Source organism: Acomys minous, assembly GCF_964271855.1.
Source record: "Acomys minous genome assembly, chromosome: 2".
Classification (NCBI taxonomy): Eukaryota; Metazoa; Chordata; class Mammalia; order Rodentia; family Muridae; genus Acomys; species Acomys minous.
The window spans coordinates 16,660,021-16,682,265 of record NC_140484.1 but is presented as its reverse complement, the minus strand read 5'-3'; the positions used below and the strand labels follow the sequence as shown (position 1 = coordinate 16,682,265).

General features: G+C 45.8%; 1 protein-coding gene across 3 annotated transcripts in view; it reads right to left on the bottom strand.

Moving 5' to 3' along the window:
* The window catches only part of LOC311587003 (polycystin-2-like protein 1), a 44,957-nt gene that overhangs the window by 8,891 nt on the left and 13,821 nt on the right, over positions 1–22,245 (bottom strand). The window contains exons 1-5 of one of the 3 annotated variants that reach the window (XM_084763383.1): positions 12,952–13,250; positions 8,769–8,829; positions 1,920–2,047; positions 1,279–1,532; positions 56–280 (exon numbers count right to left, since the gene is read on the bottom strand). In XM_084763383.1, coding sequence (XP_084619509.1) covers positions 56–280; positions 1,279–1,532; positions 1,920–2,047; positions 8,769–8,829; positions 12,952–13,050 — 767 coding nt within the window. In that variant the 5' untranslated portion in view covers positions 13,051–13,250. Of the gene's footprint in view, positions 1–55; positions 281–1,278; positions 1,533–1,919; positions 2,048–8,768; positions 8,830–12,951; positions 13,251–21,982; positions 22,097–22,245 lie in introns of those variants that run through there. The other 2 variants (XM_084763382.1, XM_084763384.1) reach the window with 2 other exon arrangements.

Below are 22,245 nucleotides of genomic sequence, written 5' to 3'. Positions count from 1 at the left end.
ATCAGAGGGACCAGGAAGCACCGACAGGGAGATGCCATGGGGGAAGGGGACTCACCTCAGAATACAGAAAAGATTTATGTTGGCATTGTAGACTGAGAAGTCGATGAAGACCACCCGAGTGCCCCTGTCCAGCCATAGCCCCTCCTGAAGGCTGTGGAGGGCCTCTGCACTGGCTTGTCGAGATCCCGGAAGGTCCAAGTAGTAGCCACCTCCACTGTAGCTTGTGAGCCTGCCCCAGTGGGAGGAGCCCCCCAGCTCATTCTGTGAATGGTACGTCCACCTGCCAGGAAAAAAAAAAAGGCCATCTGAGCAAAGAGGTCAGAACCAGACTAAACACTCACCCTCTAAGGCAATTACGAATGCCTGGCTTTACAGTTCCACATGCACTGTATATGATAATACTTATTGTACGACTCATGTATGTGTGTACATACATTATATGCGGTACACACATAATTTTGTGGGAAGCATCTTATACAGCCTGTAGGTGATATCACACATAGCGTACCTAATGTCACATACAATTCATGTTTCACGTATATTATTTTGTTTGCTACTAACAATTATTTGGGAAGAGAGGGAAGAATGCTGTCCCTATTTTGCAGGAGAGGACATGAAAATCCAGGGACCTCCAAGATAGTCAGCTTTCCTGGAGATAGTCCTGAAACTCAAGTAAAAGGCTCTTCCTTTTTCACTAGGTGAATACACTCTCGGCCCAGGCTGTGCAGTGTACATAAGGGAAACACTTGGACCATACATCCAGAAATGCTCTTGCTGGTTCCTGTGGTCCTATAGCTCGCTGGCCAACCGCCAGGATTCCTTGCTCTAGCGCCCCCTAGCGCTCCCCCCACTCCGTGTCTTTCTGTTTACTCCTTTCCTATCCTCTCTACCCTCTTCTTCCCTCCTCATCCTTCCTCATCCATCTTCCATCTCCTGCTGCTTCTGGCATCAAGTCCTTGCATAGCAACATGAACTTCACTCATGGACCACAGACCTCGAGGGACTCCGCCTCCAAGAAAGGATAGGACTGTCCCCTTGTGTGTGGGAGCAAGTCCAGAGGCTGTGCCTTTTCTGCTAATCTGCCTCCTCCACACCTGAACGACACACCAAGTGTGTGTGCCCTTCAAGAGTCATTTTTGGGACTTAGAGAGAGGTCCTTGAGTCTCCTGAAGTGCCCGCCCTTAAGGTTTTCAAAGTTCAATACAAGTGTTTTCCACACCCTGGAGTGATGGCGAGCTCGAAGGGGTGGCCCTGAGCTTTTGGCAGGGGCTCACTCACGCTGTGCCATTGAGAGGCCCAAAAGGGAGCTGATCTTCTTTATCTGGAGAGTAGACATCGTAGCAGTTCAAAATGTCCTCACGGAAGTCCTCATGAACCACACAGGAGTCGTTACGCACCCGCAGCTGCCGCAACCTCGGGGCCCCCAGCAGCAGGTTCTCGTAGTAGATGAAGGAGTGGGAGCCATGACCTAGGCTCTGGTTGTTGTACCACTTTGTCCAGTACAAACTGTCCAGGAGTGGGCCCTGAGCAAACTGGACCAGCATCTGGGTCAGGTCTGGTCCAGCCTCCTCCTAACCCCAGTGCATGACCTTGGCCCTCACTCCCCGGCCCCACCCTGCCTCTTGCCTACTTTTGGACCCCCAACAGCAGACCTACTGAACTTGACCAAAATAGTTTAAACTATTGCATTCTGAGGTTCAGCTTCCCTTCTGACTCAAACACTAGTCTGGCTCCTGCTGGTCAACCCCCCAAATCAATACCATCATCTCTTTCCAACTTCCTCCTGCACTTTAGGCCAGTCTGCTAATTCAGCTCTAGCCTTTCATTTGCCCTGGTTCCAGAATGATGTTCCGGGGCTCTCCCCTGTATCTCCGACCATTAAGAAGGCAGAGGAGGGGTGAAGGCCGTGTCATACTCACGTCCCAGAAGTCTGACATGCTGCCAATGGTCTGGAAGGAGACTCCAGAGGCTGATGGGGTACGTAGGAACAGCTCAGACATCACTTTGGTGTAGTAATAGGCACTTGAGCTTGTCATTCCATAGGTCACTAAAACACAACCCGGAGAAGCATGGTCCTCAAGGTCCATCTCCCCAGAGGAGTCAGGAAAACCCACTGTCCTGGGGCCAGGTCGGGTGGGAGCCTATCAGCCCTTCCCCCATAGAATTGTCTGGGGCGGGTGATGGCCTCACCAAGGGACGCTCCAGGGCACAGTGTGACTGCAAGGTCACCTAGAAGAGCTGCACTCCACTTAGTGATGCTCTCTCTGTTGGCACTGTCATTCTGAAATCTCACCTTTCTCTCTAGACTCCGCTTAACTGCCCAGTCCTTACATTGCCAGAGCCGTGAGATGTCTGCGCTGGGTGATGTTTCCCATTATTTTTTCTCAATTTTAGTTTTTAAATTCTGGAGTAGGACTCACGCTGAACTCCTCTCTATGGAGAGGAAACCTCCTGGCTTCTAGAGTCATTGAGTCTATAGCCATGAGAGTAGTAGGTAGGCATAGCAGGGACCAGGATCTCCTGGAAACAGGAGGGCCTAGCCTCTGCTCTGAAGAAGGGCATCTCACTCAACCACTCTGATGCCCACAGACCCAGCCCTGTGTGCCGAAATGGAGAAGCTCTACATTTCCTTGCTGGAAAGCAGTTCTTAAAATGAGCACCCCACTTATTTCATAGGTTGTCCCTCACTGTGGGCTTGTCTGCTGTTCCCTCATGATTGCATTCAGGTATGGGTTTGAGGGAGACGTGCCTCAGGGGTGATCTTGTGTCCTTGACAGTACATCACATCTGAAGATACAAGCTGTTTATGCCTTACTATTGAACTTACTTCTGATCCCTTATTAAGATGATATTTGCAGCAGCCGGGCACAGTAGTGCACGCCTTTAATTCCAGCACTCAGGGAGGTAGACGCAGGCAGATTGCTGTGGGTTCGAGGCCAGCCTGGTCTACAAAGCAAGTCCAAGACAGCCAAGGCTACACAGAGAAACCCTATCTTGAAAAACAAACAAACCAAACAAGATGGTGTGTACTATTTCTTCAATGTAAAATTATGGTTTTGTTTTTTAGAATTAATATTCATTCTGGGACATAATCTGATGCTGTATAAGTATCTTACTACTAATTCACCTTTTACCTATGAGATGAAAGTACTCATTGATGGGTTTTGTCTAATTATTACCAAAATGACTATCAAATGGTGAGTTTCTTCTCCATCAATTACTGCTTTTACATTTATTAGTTGGTTGTGGTGGTTTGAATAATAATGGCCTCCAGAGGCGCATATATTTGAATGCTTAGTCACCAGGGAGTAAACCTGAGGATTAGGACTTGTGGCCTTGTTAAGGGAAGTGTGTCACTGAAGGTAGGCTTGGAGGTTTCAAAAGCCCATGCCAGTTTCTCTCTTTCTCTCTCTCTCTCTCTCTCTCTCTCTCTCTCTCTCTCTCTCTCTCTCTCATCTTCCTCTCCAGTGCCCTCTGCCATGACAATTAACCTCTGAAACTGTAAGCCAGTTCCTGTTAAATGCTTTCTTTGGTTATGGTGCCTCTTTTCACAGAAATAGAACAGTCACTAAGTCACTGGTCTTTTCAGGAGTAGATTCTGCTTATCAGTTTGGATTCCTGAATGCTTGGCTTTTTATCCCTTCTAGGCTCTGATTTGTTATTGTGATTTAGCTTGTTTCTCAGTGATTTGTTTGTTTGTTTGTTTGTTTTGTTTTTGAGACAGGGTTGCTCAATGTAGTCCTGGCTGCCATGGAGCTTGCTATGTAGACCAGGCTAGACTTAAACTCACAGAGGACGTGCTTGCCTCAGCTTCCTGAGTGCTGGGATGAAAGACGTGTGTCACCACGCCTGGCTGGGTTTTTTGTTTTTCTTTTTAACAAGATGAAAGGCTAAAAACAACATTTAATATGAGCTTCTTTGAGAGATTCTGGGTCACACTCTCTCTTTTGTTGTAACAGCTATCAGTAAAATAATTGGTCAAATTGTAATAAGGTTTGTTCATTAAATGACAGTACTAGATAAGTGACAATATCTTATTTTGACAATAGACTATTCTCCATCTTAAGAAAATATATTAATATGTTTAGGAATAATGAAACTTTACACAATAAGTCTTTAAGTTTACTTTCAAAAGACAGTGGGGAAGGGGAGGAAGCGATGCAGCATTTTCATATTTGAGTATCTAGGTGAATTATTTTTTATTTTTTAAAGAATCATCTTTTTTAAAAGATTTATTTATTATGTATACAGTACTCTGCCTGCTAGTACATCTGCCGGCCAGAAGAGGGCATCAGATCACATTATAGATGGTTATGAGCCACCATGTGGTTGCTCAAAGTTGAACTCAGGATATCTGGGGGAGCAGTCAGTGCCCTTAACCACTGAGCCATCATCTCTCCAGCCCAAATGTATGAATTCTTTTTTTTTTTTTTTTTTTTTTTTTTTTTTTTTTTGAGACGGGGTTTCCTCTGTGTAGCCTTGGCTGTCCTGGAACTCACTTTACAGACCAGGCTGGCTTTGAACTCACAAAGATCTGCCTGTCTCTGCCTTCTGAGTGCTGGGATTAAAGGCATGCACCACCACTGCCTGGCAATTCTTTACAGCTTTATTATAATTTCCTGTATGTGTATAATTGCACATTAGTAATTAGTAAAAGTAGGAATTGTCAGCCTCTTGTAAGCAATTCCTTGAAATTTTTTCCAATGGAACTCAGATACTAATATCTCACAAAGTAGAGTTTAAATAAAAATTAATCAGAAGAGATAAAGAAGGTCACTTTAAGCTGATTAAGGAAATAGTTCATTAGGAGGCTATAACAATTCTAAATATATATGCACCAAACACTGTTGCAACCAATTTCATAAAACAAACACTACTGAATATAAATGCAGAGACTGGCCTCGCCACCATAAAAGTGTGTGGCAAAAAAAAAAAAAAAAGAAAGAAAAAAGAAAAAAGAAAAGAAAAACCAGCCTATAACATGGGAGGGAAGTCTTTACCAGCTGTATATCTGTTAGAGTACTAATATCAGGAATACTTATAGAATTTAAGCTAAGTAAGAAAACAATCTAATCAATAAGTGTGCAAATGAAATGAATAAATAGTACTTGAAAGATGAAGCACAAATGGCACATAGGCATAGGAAAATATCCTACATGTTTAGCATCAGGGACATGCAAATCAAAACTCCACTGACGTTCCATCACACTCTAGTCTGAATGGCGGTCATTAAGGAAGCCACAACCATAAACGCTGACAGGAACAGAAGTGAAGAAGGAGCCCTCATGTGCTGCTAATAGGAATATAAGTTAGTCCATCCACTGTGGAAATCAGGTCGGAGGTTCCTCACAAGATCAAAATTAGATGTGCCAAGGGAGGGAGGGATGGGAGGATACAGGGGATGGGGTAACAATTGAGATGTAATATGAATAAATTAATAAATTAAAAAAAAACTAGATGTGCCATGTGGTATGGCTGTACCTTGCCTAGGGATGTCTCTAAAGGAATCTGAGTCAGCCTATCAGAGTCACCTGCAGATCCACATTTACTATTGTACTGTTCAATAGCCAAGTTATGCAACCAGCCCACAGGCCCATCAACAGATGAAAGCAAATACAGCACATATACAATAAAATCAGCTGTAAAGAAGAATGAAATCACAGCTACCATCTGTAGAAAAGTTGATGCAGTTGGAGATCATTATCTTAAGCAAGATAAACCAGACCCAGAAAGAAAAATACCAAATATTTTCTCTCACATGTTGATTCAAGCTTGATTTTCCACAGACACACACATGGGGGGGGGGATATAAAAGCGAGGGTACTAGAAGAGGGAGAAAGGGGTAAAATGGGAGGTTATTGAGGATGTAAGACTCTAGTCGGGCGAGTCTATTCCTGGAAGCCCACAAGTGAGAGACGGAGACCGGATCGATGCAAAACCAAGAGGTTTATTGTTCCAGTGCATGGGATCTACCCACACATCAGAGTGAGGCGACCCTGAGCAGCAAAATCTTAGGGTTTTTATAGGTTTTAGACAAAGAAATGAGTTTTACAGTATGTGATTGGTTGACATTTGGGCAGAAAAGCTGCAAGCAGGGAGTTACAAGCCTTGGCATTTTGTGGTTGGGTAGTGGGTTGGTGGGGGTGGGGGCGGGGAGCAAGTTGATCTATGGAAAAGATTGGTTGAAGCAGTCATAGGGGGCGTTAGGAACGTTGGCCTGGCTTCCCCTAATTTGTTGCTGTTATGTGCTAGATCATTTGCTGGTCAGCTTGCCTAGGAGAGAGTACGTTTGGACTTTTTCGAGGTGAGCTGGCTGTGTTGTTAGTCTAAACAGTGTTTTTCTTTAACTCTTGGGACACTCTGCCCTGGCAGGTGGTTAGGGTCAGTTATGAGTTGTGGCTCCTCTCAGAATTGTTTTACTGGCAGAGAAGGGAAGTGTTAAAGTAGTCTGCAGCAGAGGAGATTTACAGACTTTGGCCTTAATGGGGGTCCTTAAGGGAGGAGTGGGTAGGCCAGCTTTCATATTCCCCCAGACTTTGACCTTAATGGGGGTCCTTAAGGAGGGGGGCCTGGTTCCTTCAAGGAGTGAGTGTAATCAAAGTTTTGATATACTTGAATGAAGGTATCTTTATGAGGCCTGGAAAAATGTTTCAATGGGTAAAGGCACTTGAGGACAAGCCTGATGGCAAGAGTTCAGTTCTCACGACCAACTCCCTCAAGCAGTCTCTGATTTCCACACACATACCATGGCATGTGTATGCATGCACACACAAAAGAAATGATATAAGTAAGTGCACCACTATGTGTGTAAATACATACCAATAAGAACAGTAGCTTGATTTTACAGACCTTGGGACATATTTTTCCTTTACACCTAAGTCAGGAAGAGAAGGAGTTGGGCAAACTGGAGTTTGTCTAGCGTGATCCCTGGTTACACGTGCAGACCCCAGCCGTCACCATGATGGGACATCAGCAAAAAAAACAGCATCGACCCTTGCATTATACCATCTCATCCTATTAATAATGCCCAAGAAGTGGCTTTATTCCTAATGGGTCTGTGATTACATCCTCGATATTTGGAGAAAGACAGGCAATGCTCTCAAATGGGCTACCGAGAGCCCAGTGGACTGAACTGGGCCAACGCGGCACTAAATTGTTACACTGCTGAGCGGCCACTAGGTGGTACACTTTCCCAGGGCTTTTCCTAGTCTAAGTCTAAATTAAAGCCCAGAACTATTGTAGCTGGGAGTTTAAGATCTTAAGTCTTTTGCTTGTTTGCTTGCTTACTTGTTCTGATACAGAGTCTCATGTATCTATCCCAGGATGCCCTTGGACTTCTATGTAGATGAGGCTGATCTAGAACCCCAGAACCTCCCGACTCCACCTCCCAAGTGCTGTGAATTTATAGCTGCCCCTACGCCTGGTTTTAGTTTTGTTTTTCCAGTACTGAGAATCGCACCCAAGGTCTTGAGTATGCTAGGCAATTATTTACCATTGATCTACAGGCCCAGGCTCAATAATCTGATTATTTTCTAAGAAAAATGCCTTTACCTGGTCAAATGCTTAGTAATACACAGAAATTCAGTATTCATTTTCCTTTATGACTCTTTAAAGTTTATAAGAGTAAAAAAGACTTTCAAGATTAAAGCCTAAACGTGGTCCCCTGATTCAGATGCTCTCAGTTCCCAGAGCTGGAGAGATGGCTCGGCACTTTGGAGCACTTACTTCTCTTTCAAGACTCAATTTTCAGCATCCACTGCCTGACTTCAGTTCCAGGGGCTCTGATGCCCACTTTGAGCTCTGAGGACACCAGGTATACATTGGATACACATATGTACATACATGCAGTCAAAACAGTCATACACAAATGCTCTGTAGTTCTTGTTAATGTTTATTTATGAACATTCTGTACTTTGTAGAAAATGTTACCTTAAAGATAGGAAAAGGAAACATTGATATCAGTTACCCTCAAATATTTGTGTGTGTGTGTGTGTGTGTGTGTGTGTGTGTATGTGTGTGTGTGTTCATGTAGAGGGAGGGTCAGGGGGAAAGAATTATAGCATGAATAAGAGGCATCTTGTCACCATCAAACTATTTCAAGTGCCATTGGTTTTGATATAGAGTGTATTATCAACCCAGATTATTATAAAGATACTTTCTGTATTAATTATACAAACAGTATTTAAAGTCTAACATTGTACAAAATACTTTGCTAGGTGCTATGATTCCACACCTCAGAAAATTCTATTGAGGAAGATCTGTCCCGGAATAATACCTTTCATCATGTTATAGAACACAAAAGTAACATGTCCAGGGTGCATGGAGTATCATAGACTCACTTAGTAGACCAGGCCGGTCTCAAATTCACAGCAATCGCCTGCCTCTGCCTCCTGAGTACTGGGATTAAAGGTGTGCACCACTGTGCCTGGCTAATTCTTTTTTTATATATAAGCATTTATTTATTTATTTTGGTTTTTTGAGACAGGGATTCTCTGTGTAGCTTTGGTTGTCCTGGACTCACTTTGTAGACCAGGCTGGCCTCAAATCACAGCAATCTGTCCGCCTCTGCCTCCTGAGAACTGGGATCAAAGGCTTGTGCTACCACCACCCAGCTAATTCAGTGATTCCTAAGATTAGGGGAGGCAAGGAATCAATTACACCTCTCCTGGAGCTCTTAAAGCCTCCTTGAAGAGCATTTGCAAAATGCACAGGACACTTAGAGCACGCCCTCCCCACCCCAGAAGAAAATCACAGAGTTCATTGCCCACCTGAACCACTGGATGTCACAGCAGAGCATCGCATCCTCTGGTCCACTGGGGTGGAAGAATACTGAAAACAAAGTGTTGGGTTTTCTTTGTGTCTCCCCACTGCGTCCCATTAGTTTCTATTCTGGTCATAAGAATCCCTGGTTGGCTTTGTTGTCAAGAAGCAGCTTGTCTAACTGGAGTAGCTGGCTCAGAGATTTCTGAAAAGGATTCAACTGACTCTCTTCTCATCCTTTCCTGTACCACGTAAAGAAAAGAGCCGAGTGTCCACTCCTTTGTGGGGACACCAATCCTCTGTGCACTTGGCACACTTTTTCATTTAGTCCAACAACAAACTATATGGTGACCGCTATGATGATCTCTTTCTCCAACCTCAAGAGAGGTCTTCACCTGCCCCAGGTACAAAATTAATAAAGTCAAGATTCAAATGCAAATCTGCCTGCCTCCATGGGTAGGCTAAACAGGGACTGCTCCAAGAACAGAACTATGTTCAAAAGAGTGAATTTGTGGGGCAGAAACTTCGGCTCCATAAAAGACAGCCCAGCTGGGCATGGTGGCGCACACCTTTAATCCCAGAACTTGGGAGGCAGAGGCAGGTGGATTGCTGTGAGTTTGAGGCCAACCTGGTCTACAAAGTGAGTCCAGGACAGCCAGGACTGTTACACAGAGAGACCCTGTCTTGGGGGAAAAAAAAAAAAAAAAGGACAGCCCTTCTGAGCCACTACTGTGTTCTGATATGAAATGGTCGTTGTTCCAAACACTCCTTTTACTCCTGGGAGTGTCAATACGGACCGTCTGCTGCTCTGCCTGCTCTGGGTGGAGCTGGCCTTCCTGTCTCTCCAAGGTCTGGGGAAGGAGTGCATTTTGCTTTATATCTTTCAAATGGTGTCACTGGACCAGGGAATGGAAGGGGTCAGAATTGGACTAAGAATACTGAATGCCAGTGTGTCAGTTTAGCTACTGGGGCATCATTCCAGATTCAGAGACCAGACACATTTGCACTTCAACAGGTGGCATCTTCCTCCTTTGCTTTCCCCTTCTCCTTCTCCTCCTCTTCTTGGAAGAGATGAAATCATCTCCCAAACCTATGCATGCTAAACTATATTTATACTCATGGCTTTGGGTCAAAGCCACAGTTACCCAAGCATAGTAACAATACCATGATTGATGCTTGCTGTCTCCAGGGCTCAGTATAAACCGTCTACTGCAATGCTTACAAAACCTGTGAAAGAAGGAACTGCCAATCTCCATTTCATACAGATAAACTGAAGTCAAGAATGTTGTTAATAGTGAGTTCCACAACAGTCAGAGCTACACAGAGTGACTCTGTCTCAAGAGATTAAAAAAAAAAAAGTAGGGTCTGAAGAAATGGATCGGAGGCTGAGAGCACTGACTGCTCTTCCAAAGGTCCTGAGTTCAATTCCCAGCAACCACATGGTGGCTCACAACCATCTATGAGATCTGATGATCTCTCCTGGTCTGCAAGTGTCCTGGACTCACTTTGTAGACCAGGCTGGCCTCGAACTCACAGCGATCTGCCTGCCTCTGCCTCCCAAGTTCTGGGATTAAAGGCGTGCTCTACCATGCCCAGCCAAATTTTAACATTTTAAGACCAACCTTATAGTCTATGTACTGTATATACAAATGGTCAACACCAAGTCCCCTGAAGTTTACATCTCATTATTATTTTATTTTGGTTTTTCAAGACAGGTTTTCTTTGCAAAATAGCCATGGCTGTCCTGAACTCACTTTGTAGACCAGGCTGGTCTTGAACTCACAGAGACTCACCTTCCTCTGCTTCCTGAGTGCTGGGATTAAAGGTGTGTGCCACTGTGCCCCGATCTACATCTCATTATTAATTGGTGTACTTTTCTTTTTTCCTAACTCAACAAAGGAAACTATGTAAAGCATTTATGTTTTCTTCCTTACTTTGACAGCCCAGGCAGCCCAGGCTTTGTTCCCCTTAATGATGTTTATTGTAAGTTTTCTGGTACAATTTATCTCCCGCTCTTACCTTCTTCTAGTTCTCATGGTGTGTCTTATACTATAGTTCTAGTGGGTGATGTTACATTGTAGCTGTGCTTTTAATGTGCTTATAGGTGCCCCACCTACATCCCTTTTAGACATGGGCGGGGCATGAGTGCATCGTTATTTAATAAGTCTGAGTGTTGAAATTGTTATTAATCATTGCCATCAGGAGCTTGGGTAATATGATTTTATCCGCTCCTGTGCTGGGAGACTCCACAGGCTAGTCCTCCCTTTTGAACTGCTGGGGGACAGGCCAGCTCAGAGCGACCAGCAGTCAGCACTGTGCTTTGTGCTTTCCGTTCCCAGGAACTGTCACCATGGCCACCGAGAGCTGCAGAGCATCTTCTTGTCCCTAGTTGTGGCTAAATGCAACACATCTGTGCCATTCTAGCCAGCATTTCTTTGGGCAGGACTGGGGTCCATTCCCTGAATGAACTGGCAAGACCATTGGCCAGCCAGGTTGCCTATACAGCAAATGTATAGAGCTTTTATGAGCCTGCTCTATTTTTACACCAGAAATTGGATGTTTTGGGTTGGTGAGATGGCTTAGTAGGTTTTAAAGGGCTTGCTGGTGGTTAAGTCTTCAGTCCAGGTAGAGGAGAGAGCCGACTTTTGAAAGTTGTTTTTTGACTTTCACACATACACCTGGCACTTGCATGCCTGTAACACACACACACACACATAAAAAATAATAATAATAATAAATACTTTTAAAAATAAAGTGGATTTTTTTTCTGTACAAATGGCTCTGTGTTGTTGTGAATCATGCTCTTTAAAAGAGATTTTTATTATTTTTAGCTATGTGTATGGATGTGGTGCAGAGAGAGGGGATGGGTATTTGTGTGTGTGCCTTTTGCCTGCCGAGGCCAGAGGTATGGGAGTCCCCAGGAGCCGGAGCTAACAATTCATTGCTGAGTCATCTCTCCAGTTGCAACAAAACTTTTAAACGAGAACAGCCCAGAAACTTACCCCAAGTCTCAGCAGATGGGATTATAAGAAAAAATAAAAGGTTTCTGTTCAGCAAAGGAAGCAGCAGTGGCCTCAGAGTGAGAGGAACCCCTCTACCAGCTCCAATCCAGACAAAGGGCTGATAGCCAGAATTTACAAAGAGTTGCAGAAATTGCAAGGAAATAAAATGTTTTCAGATTTTGAGAGCCAGAAGCCCTTTGCTCTTTCGTAAGCTGAGGAGAATGCTTACATCGCAGCTTCTCTGGCTCTGGGGTCTGGGGCCTCTTTCCAACCCCAATTCTTGTGCATATGGCTCCCACTGTTCTGTCATTTTCTATTGCAGGGGTTCTCAACATACAATAGTAGTATGTTGTGACCCCTTTGGGGTCAAAGGACGCTTTCACAGGGGTCGCTTAAGACCATCTGCAAATCAGATATGTACATTCTGATTCATAAAAGCAGCAAAATTACATTATGAAGTAGCAATGAAATAATTGTACGGTTGGGGTCACCACAACATGAAGTACTGTATTAAGGCTCGCGGCGTGAGGAAGGCTGAGAACCACCGCTCTCGTGGCTGAAGGCTTGACAGCTCCATACGTCCCACAGCACCCCTCAAGGCCTCCTCTTGAACCCCTCTTGCTGCCTGGTCTGTTGGGAAGTTCTCTAAAAAGAATGTGCTTTTTTTTTTTTTTGGCAAACTGGACCCAGCGTAGCTTTTATCGAATATATAATTAGGGTTGGGAAGAGACAGGGCAACAACTTCTAATTTCTACTTTCTTATGGAAACAGTATCCACTGTCAAGAGTTTACCTTTCCTTATGCCTTCCCTACAGCCTCCTGTAAAACACTTTCACAGTACTTTCCCTAAGCAGTGGAACGTCTGTCATAGTGGGGGAGGGGGAAGCTTTCATCTGTCTCCCCAGTGATTTTTATCTTGGAAGGTTTATTTCAGGTCACACTGCTTTCTCCAGTTCTGCTTACTGTTGCTGCCCCCCAGTGCCAGGCTATAGACAATATTTCTTCTCACTTTATCTAGCACTTCCAAATGCCTTTCCCGCTGTTCTTCCTAATAATATAATTTTATGTAGGGTTTGACACTGTCCACCCGAATGCCACATTATGAAACTTCCATTGTATCTAAGTACGATAAACAGTTAACTAAGTTCTAGGAACCAGGATGGGAGCGGAGGGACAGACTTTCACTTACAGCTCCTGTTTCGTGTCCTAGGAATGCAGGACATGCCTCCCTCTCTAACCTCCTACTTCCTCTGAGCTGCGGTGTATGGGAAAGGGCTTGCATGTTCATAGCCTACAGCGTTAATAGGTCATCCTCCGACAAATAACTGTATCCAGGCAGAGAGCCCGCTCCGTTAGAATAAAAAGGAAGCTGATGGCAGTGACGTTGGGCCTCCTTGACAACGCTTCCTCAGACTTACATGGATACCTGCCCCGGGCCCTGGAAGATGCTCTATGTCTCCCCTTGCTGCTTTGTCTACTACATCGTGCCAGGGTTCTGGAACAGTCTGCCATTGTTGCATGCAGCACAACTGATGTCACTGTCCATTACATATCAGAGTCCCTTCTTCCTTAAAGGCAGATGTGCCTGGTATACTTCACAGTCCTTTCCAGTCATCCTAAGGTTTAGCACATAATAAAGCTTCATGCCTGCTTGAGTGAATGCGTGTGTGAATGCCCACTCACTCTTAACCTCGTCTGTTTTTCCCTCCAGAGTGTCAGGTGACCTCGCTAAGAAAGCAGAAGGCCCTGGGTTCAATCCCTAGCCTTTAAAAAAAGATGACAAACACAGGGCATGTAAACATAAATGATATTTGCGTTTAAAGCCACTATATTCTCTAAAAATAAAAACCACTTTGTTGAAGCTGAACTTGCAAGCTCCTTAGCATTCAGCTTAAGAGAGGGCAGCACAGCTGGGCGTGGTGGCACACGCCTTTAATCCCAGCACTTGGGAGGCAGAGGCAGGTGGATCACTATGAGTTTGAGGCCACCCTGGTCTACAAAGCAAGTCCAGGACAGCCAAGGCTAACACAGAGAGACCCTATCTCGAAAAACCAAAGAACCAAAAAACCAAAAAACCAAAAAACCAAAAAAAAAAAAAAAAAAAAAAAAAAAAAGAAAGAAAGAAAGAAAGAACAACAAAATAAATAAATAAATAAATAAATAAAAGAGTGGGGTGGGCAGCACATGCTGATGTTGGCTTTTGCAGTCAGTGTGTTGCAATCTGTCACTTTGACCAAGGTAGAGGAAAAAATGGCCTTACACAATTGTGTCATTGGGTAAGAGACACCATTACAATATCCCTGAAAGGGTCACAGGAACCCCTAGGCTCCACCAAGCACATCTCTGAGAACCATTACCCTATGCCTTACTTCTGAGCCTAGAACCTTCACCCAGGCCCAGGGCAACCCTACAGCCTGACACCTTGAAGCCACCACCCAGAACACAGAGTTTGTTATTGGTGTCCTCAGAACCTCTCACCTCTGTACCTAATTTCATAGCCTCCAAGATCTTTCTACAGACTAGAATGGCATTGCAGCTACCACTAAGCTCCTGACCAAGAGCCTGCTGCCATGACTCCCCTAGGTACCCAGATTTCTCTCTTCCTAGAGTGAGGTTGCCAGACTCCCAATATCGAAGGGCTGCCAGGGACTAGCATCTTCCTTAGGCTTCTGTTGCTGTGATAAAACACAAAGACCAGAAGCACCTTGGGGAGGGAAGAGTTTTTTTATATTCCACAGCTTGCAGTCCATCATCCAGGGAAGTCAAGTAGGGCCTCAGGCAGAAACGGAGCCAGGAGGATCTATAAAGGCGGTGGAGCAGTGTTGCTTACTGGACGTGGCTTACTTAGCCTGCTTTCTTTCTCTCTTTCTCTCTTTTGGCGGGGGGTGGGGGGGTGGGGGGGGTGGGGGTGGGGTGGGGGGGTGGGTAGAGGAGTTTCTATGTGTAACAGCTTTGGCTGTCCTAGACTTATTTTGTAGACTAGGCTGGCCTCGAACTCACAGAGATCCGCCTGCCTCTGCCTCCTGAGTGCTGGGATTAAAAGCGTGCGCCACCACACCAGCTTAGCCTGCTTTCTTATAGCACCCAGCAACCCAGGTGTGGTACCACCCACAATGAGCTGGGGGTTTTCTATATCGATTGATCAATCACCAATTCAAAAAATGCACCACGGGTTTGCCCCACAGGCCAGTCTGGTGGGGGCATTTTCTTAGTCGCGATTCCTGCTTCCCAAGTGATTCTAGATTTTATTTTTATTTTATGTGTACAGATGTTTTGTCTGCATGTATGTCTATGCACCACATGCATGCAGTGCCTATGGAGGCAAGAAGAGGACGTCAGCTCTTCTGGGACTGAAGTTACAGATGGTCCTGAGCTGCCACACATGAATTCTAGGAACTGAACTCAGGTCCTTTGAAAGAGCAGTCAGTGCTCTTAACCACTGAGCCATCTCTCCTGCACTGATCAACTTTATTTTTTTTTTTAAACTCCAAAAGATAATCTGCCTCAGTTTTGCTCTTGAACCTTAAACCCCAGACCTTCCTCTCGTGAGCTGAGTTCTCTGTGAATTGTGTAGTTCAGTTTCTGTGCTTTGCTCATGGCCATTCAGCAGGGTAGAGCCAGGGTGAGCACTCAGACTAGGGCCATGGGATGCTAGCAGCCTCTTTTCCTCCTGGCCACTTAGACCAGCCAGGCCAGAGCCTAAGCTCACCCACAGTGAGATCACAGTGCCTTCCTTCCTTGTGCTTCCTGGAGAATGGCAACTGATATCTTTTGAAAGCCTAATCTAGGCACTAAGTTCCCTCTTTGTTTCTACCAACTTTAGAGAGGCAGACATCGGCTTCCCTTGAGGAGAAGATCAAGGCTCAAAGAGATTTAAATATCCCAACCTCTATGGCTAAAAACTGGTAGCTCCATTACTTGAATCAGGTGACCTTATTCCAGGCCAAGCTTCTGCCATTTACTGGTGCCACGGCCCATGTGACCAACTGTTAACTTACGCCAGCATGACAGCGACACAGGGGCTCTAGGATCTGCAGACCCTGGTTAGATCTCCCAGGTACAGTTTGTTTCTCTCCTCCTAGATTCTAGAAATGTGCAGTGAAGAGAGACACTCTCTCTCCGCATGACGTAAGACTCTACCTGACCCTTCACTCCATCCCGCTGAAAGAGAGCAGGGCAATGGATTGGTGAGCTGGCTCAGCGGGGAAAGGTGATTGCTGCCGAGGCTGACAACATGAGGCTGACCCTAGGGACCCACATGGTGGAAAGAGGGAACTGACTCTGGCAAGTTGTCCTCTTATCTCCACAGGTGTCCCCAAATATATGCTAAAAAATCAATCAATCAATCAATAAATAAATAAAGGCAGAGCGAGGAAAGGCAGACACACTTCCACAAGAGTCAGCAATGACAAGGAACAATCAGCCCGCATTTATTGATGGGCAGACATGAGTTGTAAAAGACCGAGGGTCTCTATACTCCTCCCCAACTCCACAGTGACCAGACTCAGGCTAGGTCATGGCTCAGAGCCTCTCCTCTATAGGGACCGTCCCAGGTGCACCTTTGAGATAACAAAAATGCTTCCAAAAACAAACAGCCATTGTTCCTACACAAAGACCTTCAGTGTTTCCTCCTTCCACAAAAGGCTGTGGCCATCCCTCCAAGAAGACAAAAGGCTGGGAGCTCTTTCATAAATATGGTGATGGGATGCAGGGAGGTGGGGGAGGGGCAGGGCCATCACTCCCTGCCCTGTACTTCTCTGCTGGGCAGTAGCTGGGACAAGATGGACTCCAGCTAATAGGTGCCTTTCTGAGTGGCCCATCATCCCTGCACTCTTGCTAATGACAAGAATGACATTTCCCTGGTCTTTGGCACGGAAATAAGATTGCTATCCCTTACAGAATTGCTGTCATGGTCAAGTGAGGTCATAAGCATGGATGCTCCCTGTGGGGTTTCCAGGGCTGCATAATGACATTAGGAGGAGATGGATGGCTCCCCCCGTTGTTGTCTGGCTGAAGAAGATAGCGCCCTATTAGCCAAATGAGTCACCAAATACTCATCAGGTTGCTAGAGCAAAACATAAGGGAGAGGCACTGGGTTGGCACGGCTGTCTGCGACAGGTCGTTCACCGGGGCTCATCCCAGGCCCAGTGGCTCTGCGGGAGATATCCAAACTCATAGGCTCTTCCTCCTGCTCTCAGGATTCCAGTGTCCAAAATGAAGGCCCTAGTCGTTGGTTACCACCACAGATCTAACAAGCCTTCGTTCCTAAAACCTCCCTCTCCACGAGACAGTGTCTGTCTCGTGCAATTTATACAACATGGGTTTGAGTCACAAAGTAGACAGAAGAAAACTCTCTGTTCCTACTATGAATCAAAGACAAGCAAATTAAGGCAGATTGTTGTATCATTTTATACCTACTTAAGACTAAAAATAATAAGTGAGAGTATCTCATTTTGATGGACCGTTGGTGTACAGGCAGAGTGCTGTAATAGATATGTAAAATCTTCAACAGAGGCAAATGGCCACACTCAGCACTAACGAGCTATCTCCATCTGTGTGCTTAATATCCTGAGAAACACCCTGTCTTGATTTAACAAGAGCAAGAGAAAATAACAGTTATGGACATACTTACCCATAATGAATACTGAAGTAGTAAGAGAAAATTGTAAGAAGTTGTGATATAATTGTGACCGTGAAATTAAGATGTATCAACGGCTCAGAAACACAACTGACTAAACCATGGCTGACATAATTATATGTAGAAGTGCAGAAGGTATATGGATAAATGTTGGTAATAGTTTAAAAATTAAATGCCTTTGGACAGGGTGGAGATGAATTATAAATAAAACCGTTCTTTCGCCTTGGTGGTGGTGGCGCCTTTGATCCCAGCACTCAGGAGGCGGAGGCAGGTGAAAGTCTGTGATTTCGAGATCACCCTGGTGGACAGAGCGAGTTCCGTTTGGGTAGGGAAGGGAGTTGATTTTAACTAGATGCAGACAGGACGGTGCTAGGTCAATCAGGTCACGAGAAACACATGTCCTCAAGTCACTGAGTTAGGATGAGGTGACAGTAAAGCAGCATTTGCGTGCAGTGCCCAGTGTGCTCCGTCAAATCCTCAGCCTTGGAGGTGGCCCAATAAAGACCGCTCAATTGGCTTCCTGCTTCTCTCTCTCTCTCTCACTTCCTGTCCCCAGGGAAGCTCTTTGTCATACTGAAACTTTTCCTTACCTGCGACATGGGAACACAAATTACACAGTTTTTTTTTTTTTTTAATTACGCAGTTTTGTAGAAACCTTGGGAACAGCTGATGACTTGTTACTTCGGAACCTGATCAGTAAAGCCGTGCTGTTTCTGCTCTTGGCAGCAGTGGTAATAAACAGGCCTCCGGAGAAATTATTAACTTAAGGTCTGGAGAGATGGCTCAGAGGTTCAGAGCACTGTCTGCTCTTCCAGAGGTCCTGAGTTCAATTCCCAGCAACCACATGGTGGCTTGCAACATCTATATAATGAGATCTGTTGCCCTCTCCTGGTGGGCAGGCCAGGACACTGTATACATACATAATAAGTAAATAAATCATTAAAAAAAAAGAGAGAGAAAAGGGCAGGGCGTGGTGGGGCACATCTTTAATCCCAGCACTCAGGAAGCAGAGGCAGGCAGATCACTGTGAGTTCGAGGCCAGCCTGCTCTACAAAGCAAGTCCAGGACATGTGTTTCTTGGATTCACTGTGAAATTGAACCAAAGGCACATAGATTTCCTATATACCTCTGGCCCCCATGTAAACAGCCATTTTCTGTATGAAAATCCCAACCAGAAAGATACACTGGTCATAAAAGGAAGCTGACACTGTGTAACTGACACATGGGCATCATACTGAGTACTCTTAAAACCCTTCTCATCTGTTTCTCTCTCTGCCTTCAAGTCCTGCAACTGCTGCTGGCTCTCAGTCCCTTCTAGAATGCCATGTTGGCGCAATGCACAATATTTTCACACTGACTTTTTTCTTAAAAGACTTTTGTTCTCCCCCCCCCTTGGTTTTTTTGAGACAGGGTCTCTCTGTGTAGCCATGGCTGTCCTGGACTCACTTTGTAGACCAGGCTGGCCTTGAACTCACAGCGATCCACCTGCCTGTGCCTCCCGTGTACTGGGATTAAAGGCGTGCGCCACCACGCCCGGCCCAAGATTTTTGTTCTTATTTATTTTTAAATAAAAAATTTTAAAGTTAGGTGGGGCTGGAGAGGTGGCTCAGCAGTGAAGAGCATTAGATGTGCTTCCAAACGACCTGGGTTCGATTCCCAGCACCCACACGGCAACTCACAACTGTCCATCACTCTACTTCCGGGGGACCTGACACCTTCATACAGACATACAAGCAGGCAGAATACCAATGTACATAAAATAAGAAAAAGAAATAAACCATTTAAAATTTTATAAGAAAAAAGAAACCTAGGCTGGGGGGGGGGGGACCATGCGAGAGTGGTGTGATCCCACCAGCAAACACAATGACAATTACTTCCGGAAACTGAGCCGTGTTTCTCCTGCGTGATATCCCCACAAGTGATCTTGTTACAATGTATAGAAAGCCGGGTCTGTAGAAAGGCAGTTGGGTCTGTAGAAAGGCAGTTGAGATGAATTACAGCACTGGTGGCTGAAGTGGAAGAGCAAGGCTTCACAGGTCTATTGATTTCTTCATGAGGAAAGAACGCAGTGTGTCATAGCCACAGGCTGCCGTGGTGGTGGGGTAGGGCAAAAGGAGAGGTAGGAGAGGCAGACCCTTCAGTTTAGAGAAAGCTAATAGGTTTTCGTGGAGTGTAGCTATAAGTCCCATATCGTGTGCCTCCATGAGGATAAGCATCGATAAGGCAAGGTTGTCTTGTGTTTGAGCAGTAGGGAGTGGGGCAAATTGGAAACTGCAGGCAGGAAGGAGCGAATTCAGTCAGCTCTGTGAAAACTGCCAAGTTCTAACAGGTCTGCCTACAACAGAAGCAATGATGCCCCAGGGCACTGTACCAGTTAGATGTCCCTCAGTGTTATTTCTTCTAGTAAAGAAGCTCAAAGTGCTCAGGGCTGAGATAGTCAACTGCATGGTAAATGTTCTGAGCTATTGTCAAAGCATGCCATGCTGAGCAAATGGCCCATAAAATGGCCACAGAGTCCTGACGGTCAGGTAGGGATAGAGAGGGAAAGCTGACACTAAAAGAAGTTAAGTAAAGACTGCAAGGTTCCCCGGTTGGTAAATGACAGAGGGAAGTGTTTGGACCTAAATCTGCAGCTTCAGCGCCCAGACTTCAATCTCTGCATAAGTCACCCTTGATCACTACGTGGCAGTGACTCCTTGCAGGAGAGAGAGAGAGAGAGAGAGAGAGAGAGAGAGAGAGAGAGAGAGAGAGAGAGAGAGAGAGAGAGATTCCCGAGCTTGGGAACAGACTGCCTAAGGGCAAAATGTGACCACTACACATTCATTCCAGAACTTGGAGGCTGCTACTCTGGAGAGTAACAGAAATATGTAGAACAAAAGGAGAAAAGTCTAGAAATGAGGTAAGCGCTTGGAGCAGAAAGTCACGTACATGCCTTCTGTCCAATGTCTGGCACAGAGGATGGGGGCTCCAGACATGGGAGAAAGTAGGGCTGTCTGCAGTAAAATTGACATCCTGCAAGACAATGAAATCCTCACTGGGCAGGGCTGGTGGGATACCATACAGAACCTATGGGAAGTGTCATAATGAGTGACCTATATCCTGTGATCACCTATATCCTGCGAATCACCCATATCCTGCCTTGCACTGCTGCCTAAACCATCCTAGGATTCTCCAGCAGTGAGTGAGCTTGGCCCAGGATGCAAACCCAAGCTAGACTCAGAGCGTTTGGTCCCCAATCAGAGCGGTGAGCTCACAAGAGTTAGCAGTAACAGGCAGATAAGGCTCAAGCGCCCACTGTCCACCATGCCTGCCCCATACCCAGCTGTATAGGACAGTCCGCAATGTCTCTGGAGAGCTGGAAAAACTGCTAACCCTGTTCCAAAGCTTTTGTGTCTGGGGCGGCAGCTATTTGCAGAGAAAGGCTTTCTTTGTGAGCTTTGGTTGCCGTGACAGGGTTTAAGGAGGGGATGAACATCTGCCCTAACAGATGCTGACAGCAGAAAACCAACACATCAACAAACCATTGTCTGGTAGTCACGTGCCCAAAGGGCTTGAATGGGGCCCCACAGCCTTTTGTCCCATCACCTCTACCTCACACTGCGCAGCAGCTTGCTCTAGGAGGGAAAAAGCTCCAGACAGCACAGACCCAGCAAGTGCATCACCAGAGGGATGCTCTCCTTTCGGTGGTGGCTGGCCCTGGGGAGCCTTCCCAACACACCTCCACTGTCAGACCCTCACACTCACTTGCTAATGATTTGTGCATGCTAAAAAAGCAGAGAACCTTTGGAGAGGACAGATGCCAACTAGTTGGGGAGGTGTTGCTTTGCAGTTGGGGGTGCCAGCTGCAGTTTTGGTCTACACAGAGAACACTTCTGCAGGAGGCAAGCACCACTTGCTGTGCAACACTTAACTGAATACAGCATCGGTCGCCTCGCCTACAGGCTGAATAGCCTCTGTGTAATCCAGCTTCCTAATCTGGTGTGTTCTTTCACACCATCTTTCTAATCTAGGTTGTGGTCTTCCTATTTACTTCTCTGAACTAAAGCGCCCCAGCTGGTGCTCCACAGAGACACCCTTAGATACCTGTGTGGAGCGGGCTTTCCCACAGGGCACTGCCACACTACTGGACCCCAACCCTCTTCTCCAGAGCTCTCTAAAGCCTGAATCATTTTCCTCCTGGCCCTAAGGAAGCACAGGTCAGATGTTTCACAGGGACCAATAACACGAAACCCACTAAACAGAAAGGGGAACTCTCCACCCTTTACAAAAGGCTAAACACACCCACCGGTCATCAAAAGGCCATGGCTGCTGGCTCAGCATTAGGCATTTGGACTTGAACATTGGGTTACCAAGTACTTTGAGAGAAATCTCCTTTTATTAACAGATCTTTCTACCAACTGAGTTTCCTCCACTGAACTCAGTGTGATAAGCCACAGGGGTTTGTATGTTTGTGTGTACACAAAATCCCCAGAATCCACACACTTCACACAGATGTTCAAGCATTGCCTGCATACGTGTGTACAGACACTTGGAATATGTGTGCCTCTCACGGGCAGATGTGCATAGGACAGCGGCTACTCACACAGACAGACGTCCACGAGGAACACGATGTACACCACAAGCTCCCTCAGGGTAGTCTTGACATAAAGTTCTCTGTTCTCAGCTGTGTTCTCAGTCAGGGTTGTTCCCCAGAGTCCTGTGGGCGTGGAAAGAAGCCCAGAGTCCCCAACAGCACATCTTTTTAGTTGTCCCACTCCTACGTGTCCCTAGACCTCACTCATCTCCACCTGGTCCTGCCTCGCCCATTGGTAATCCCTGGGACCTGGATCCTCCACCCACACCCCT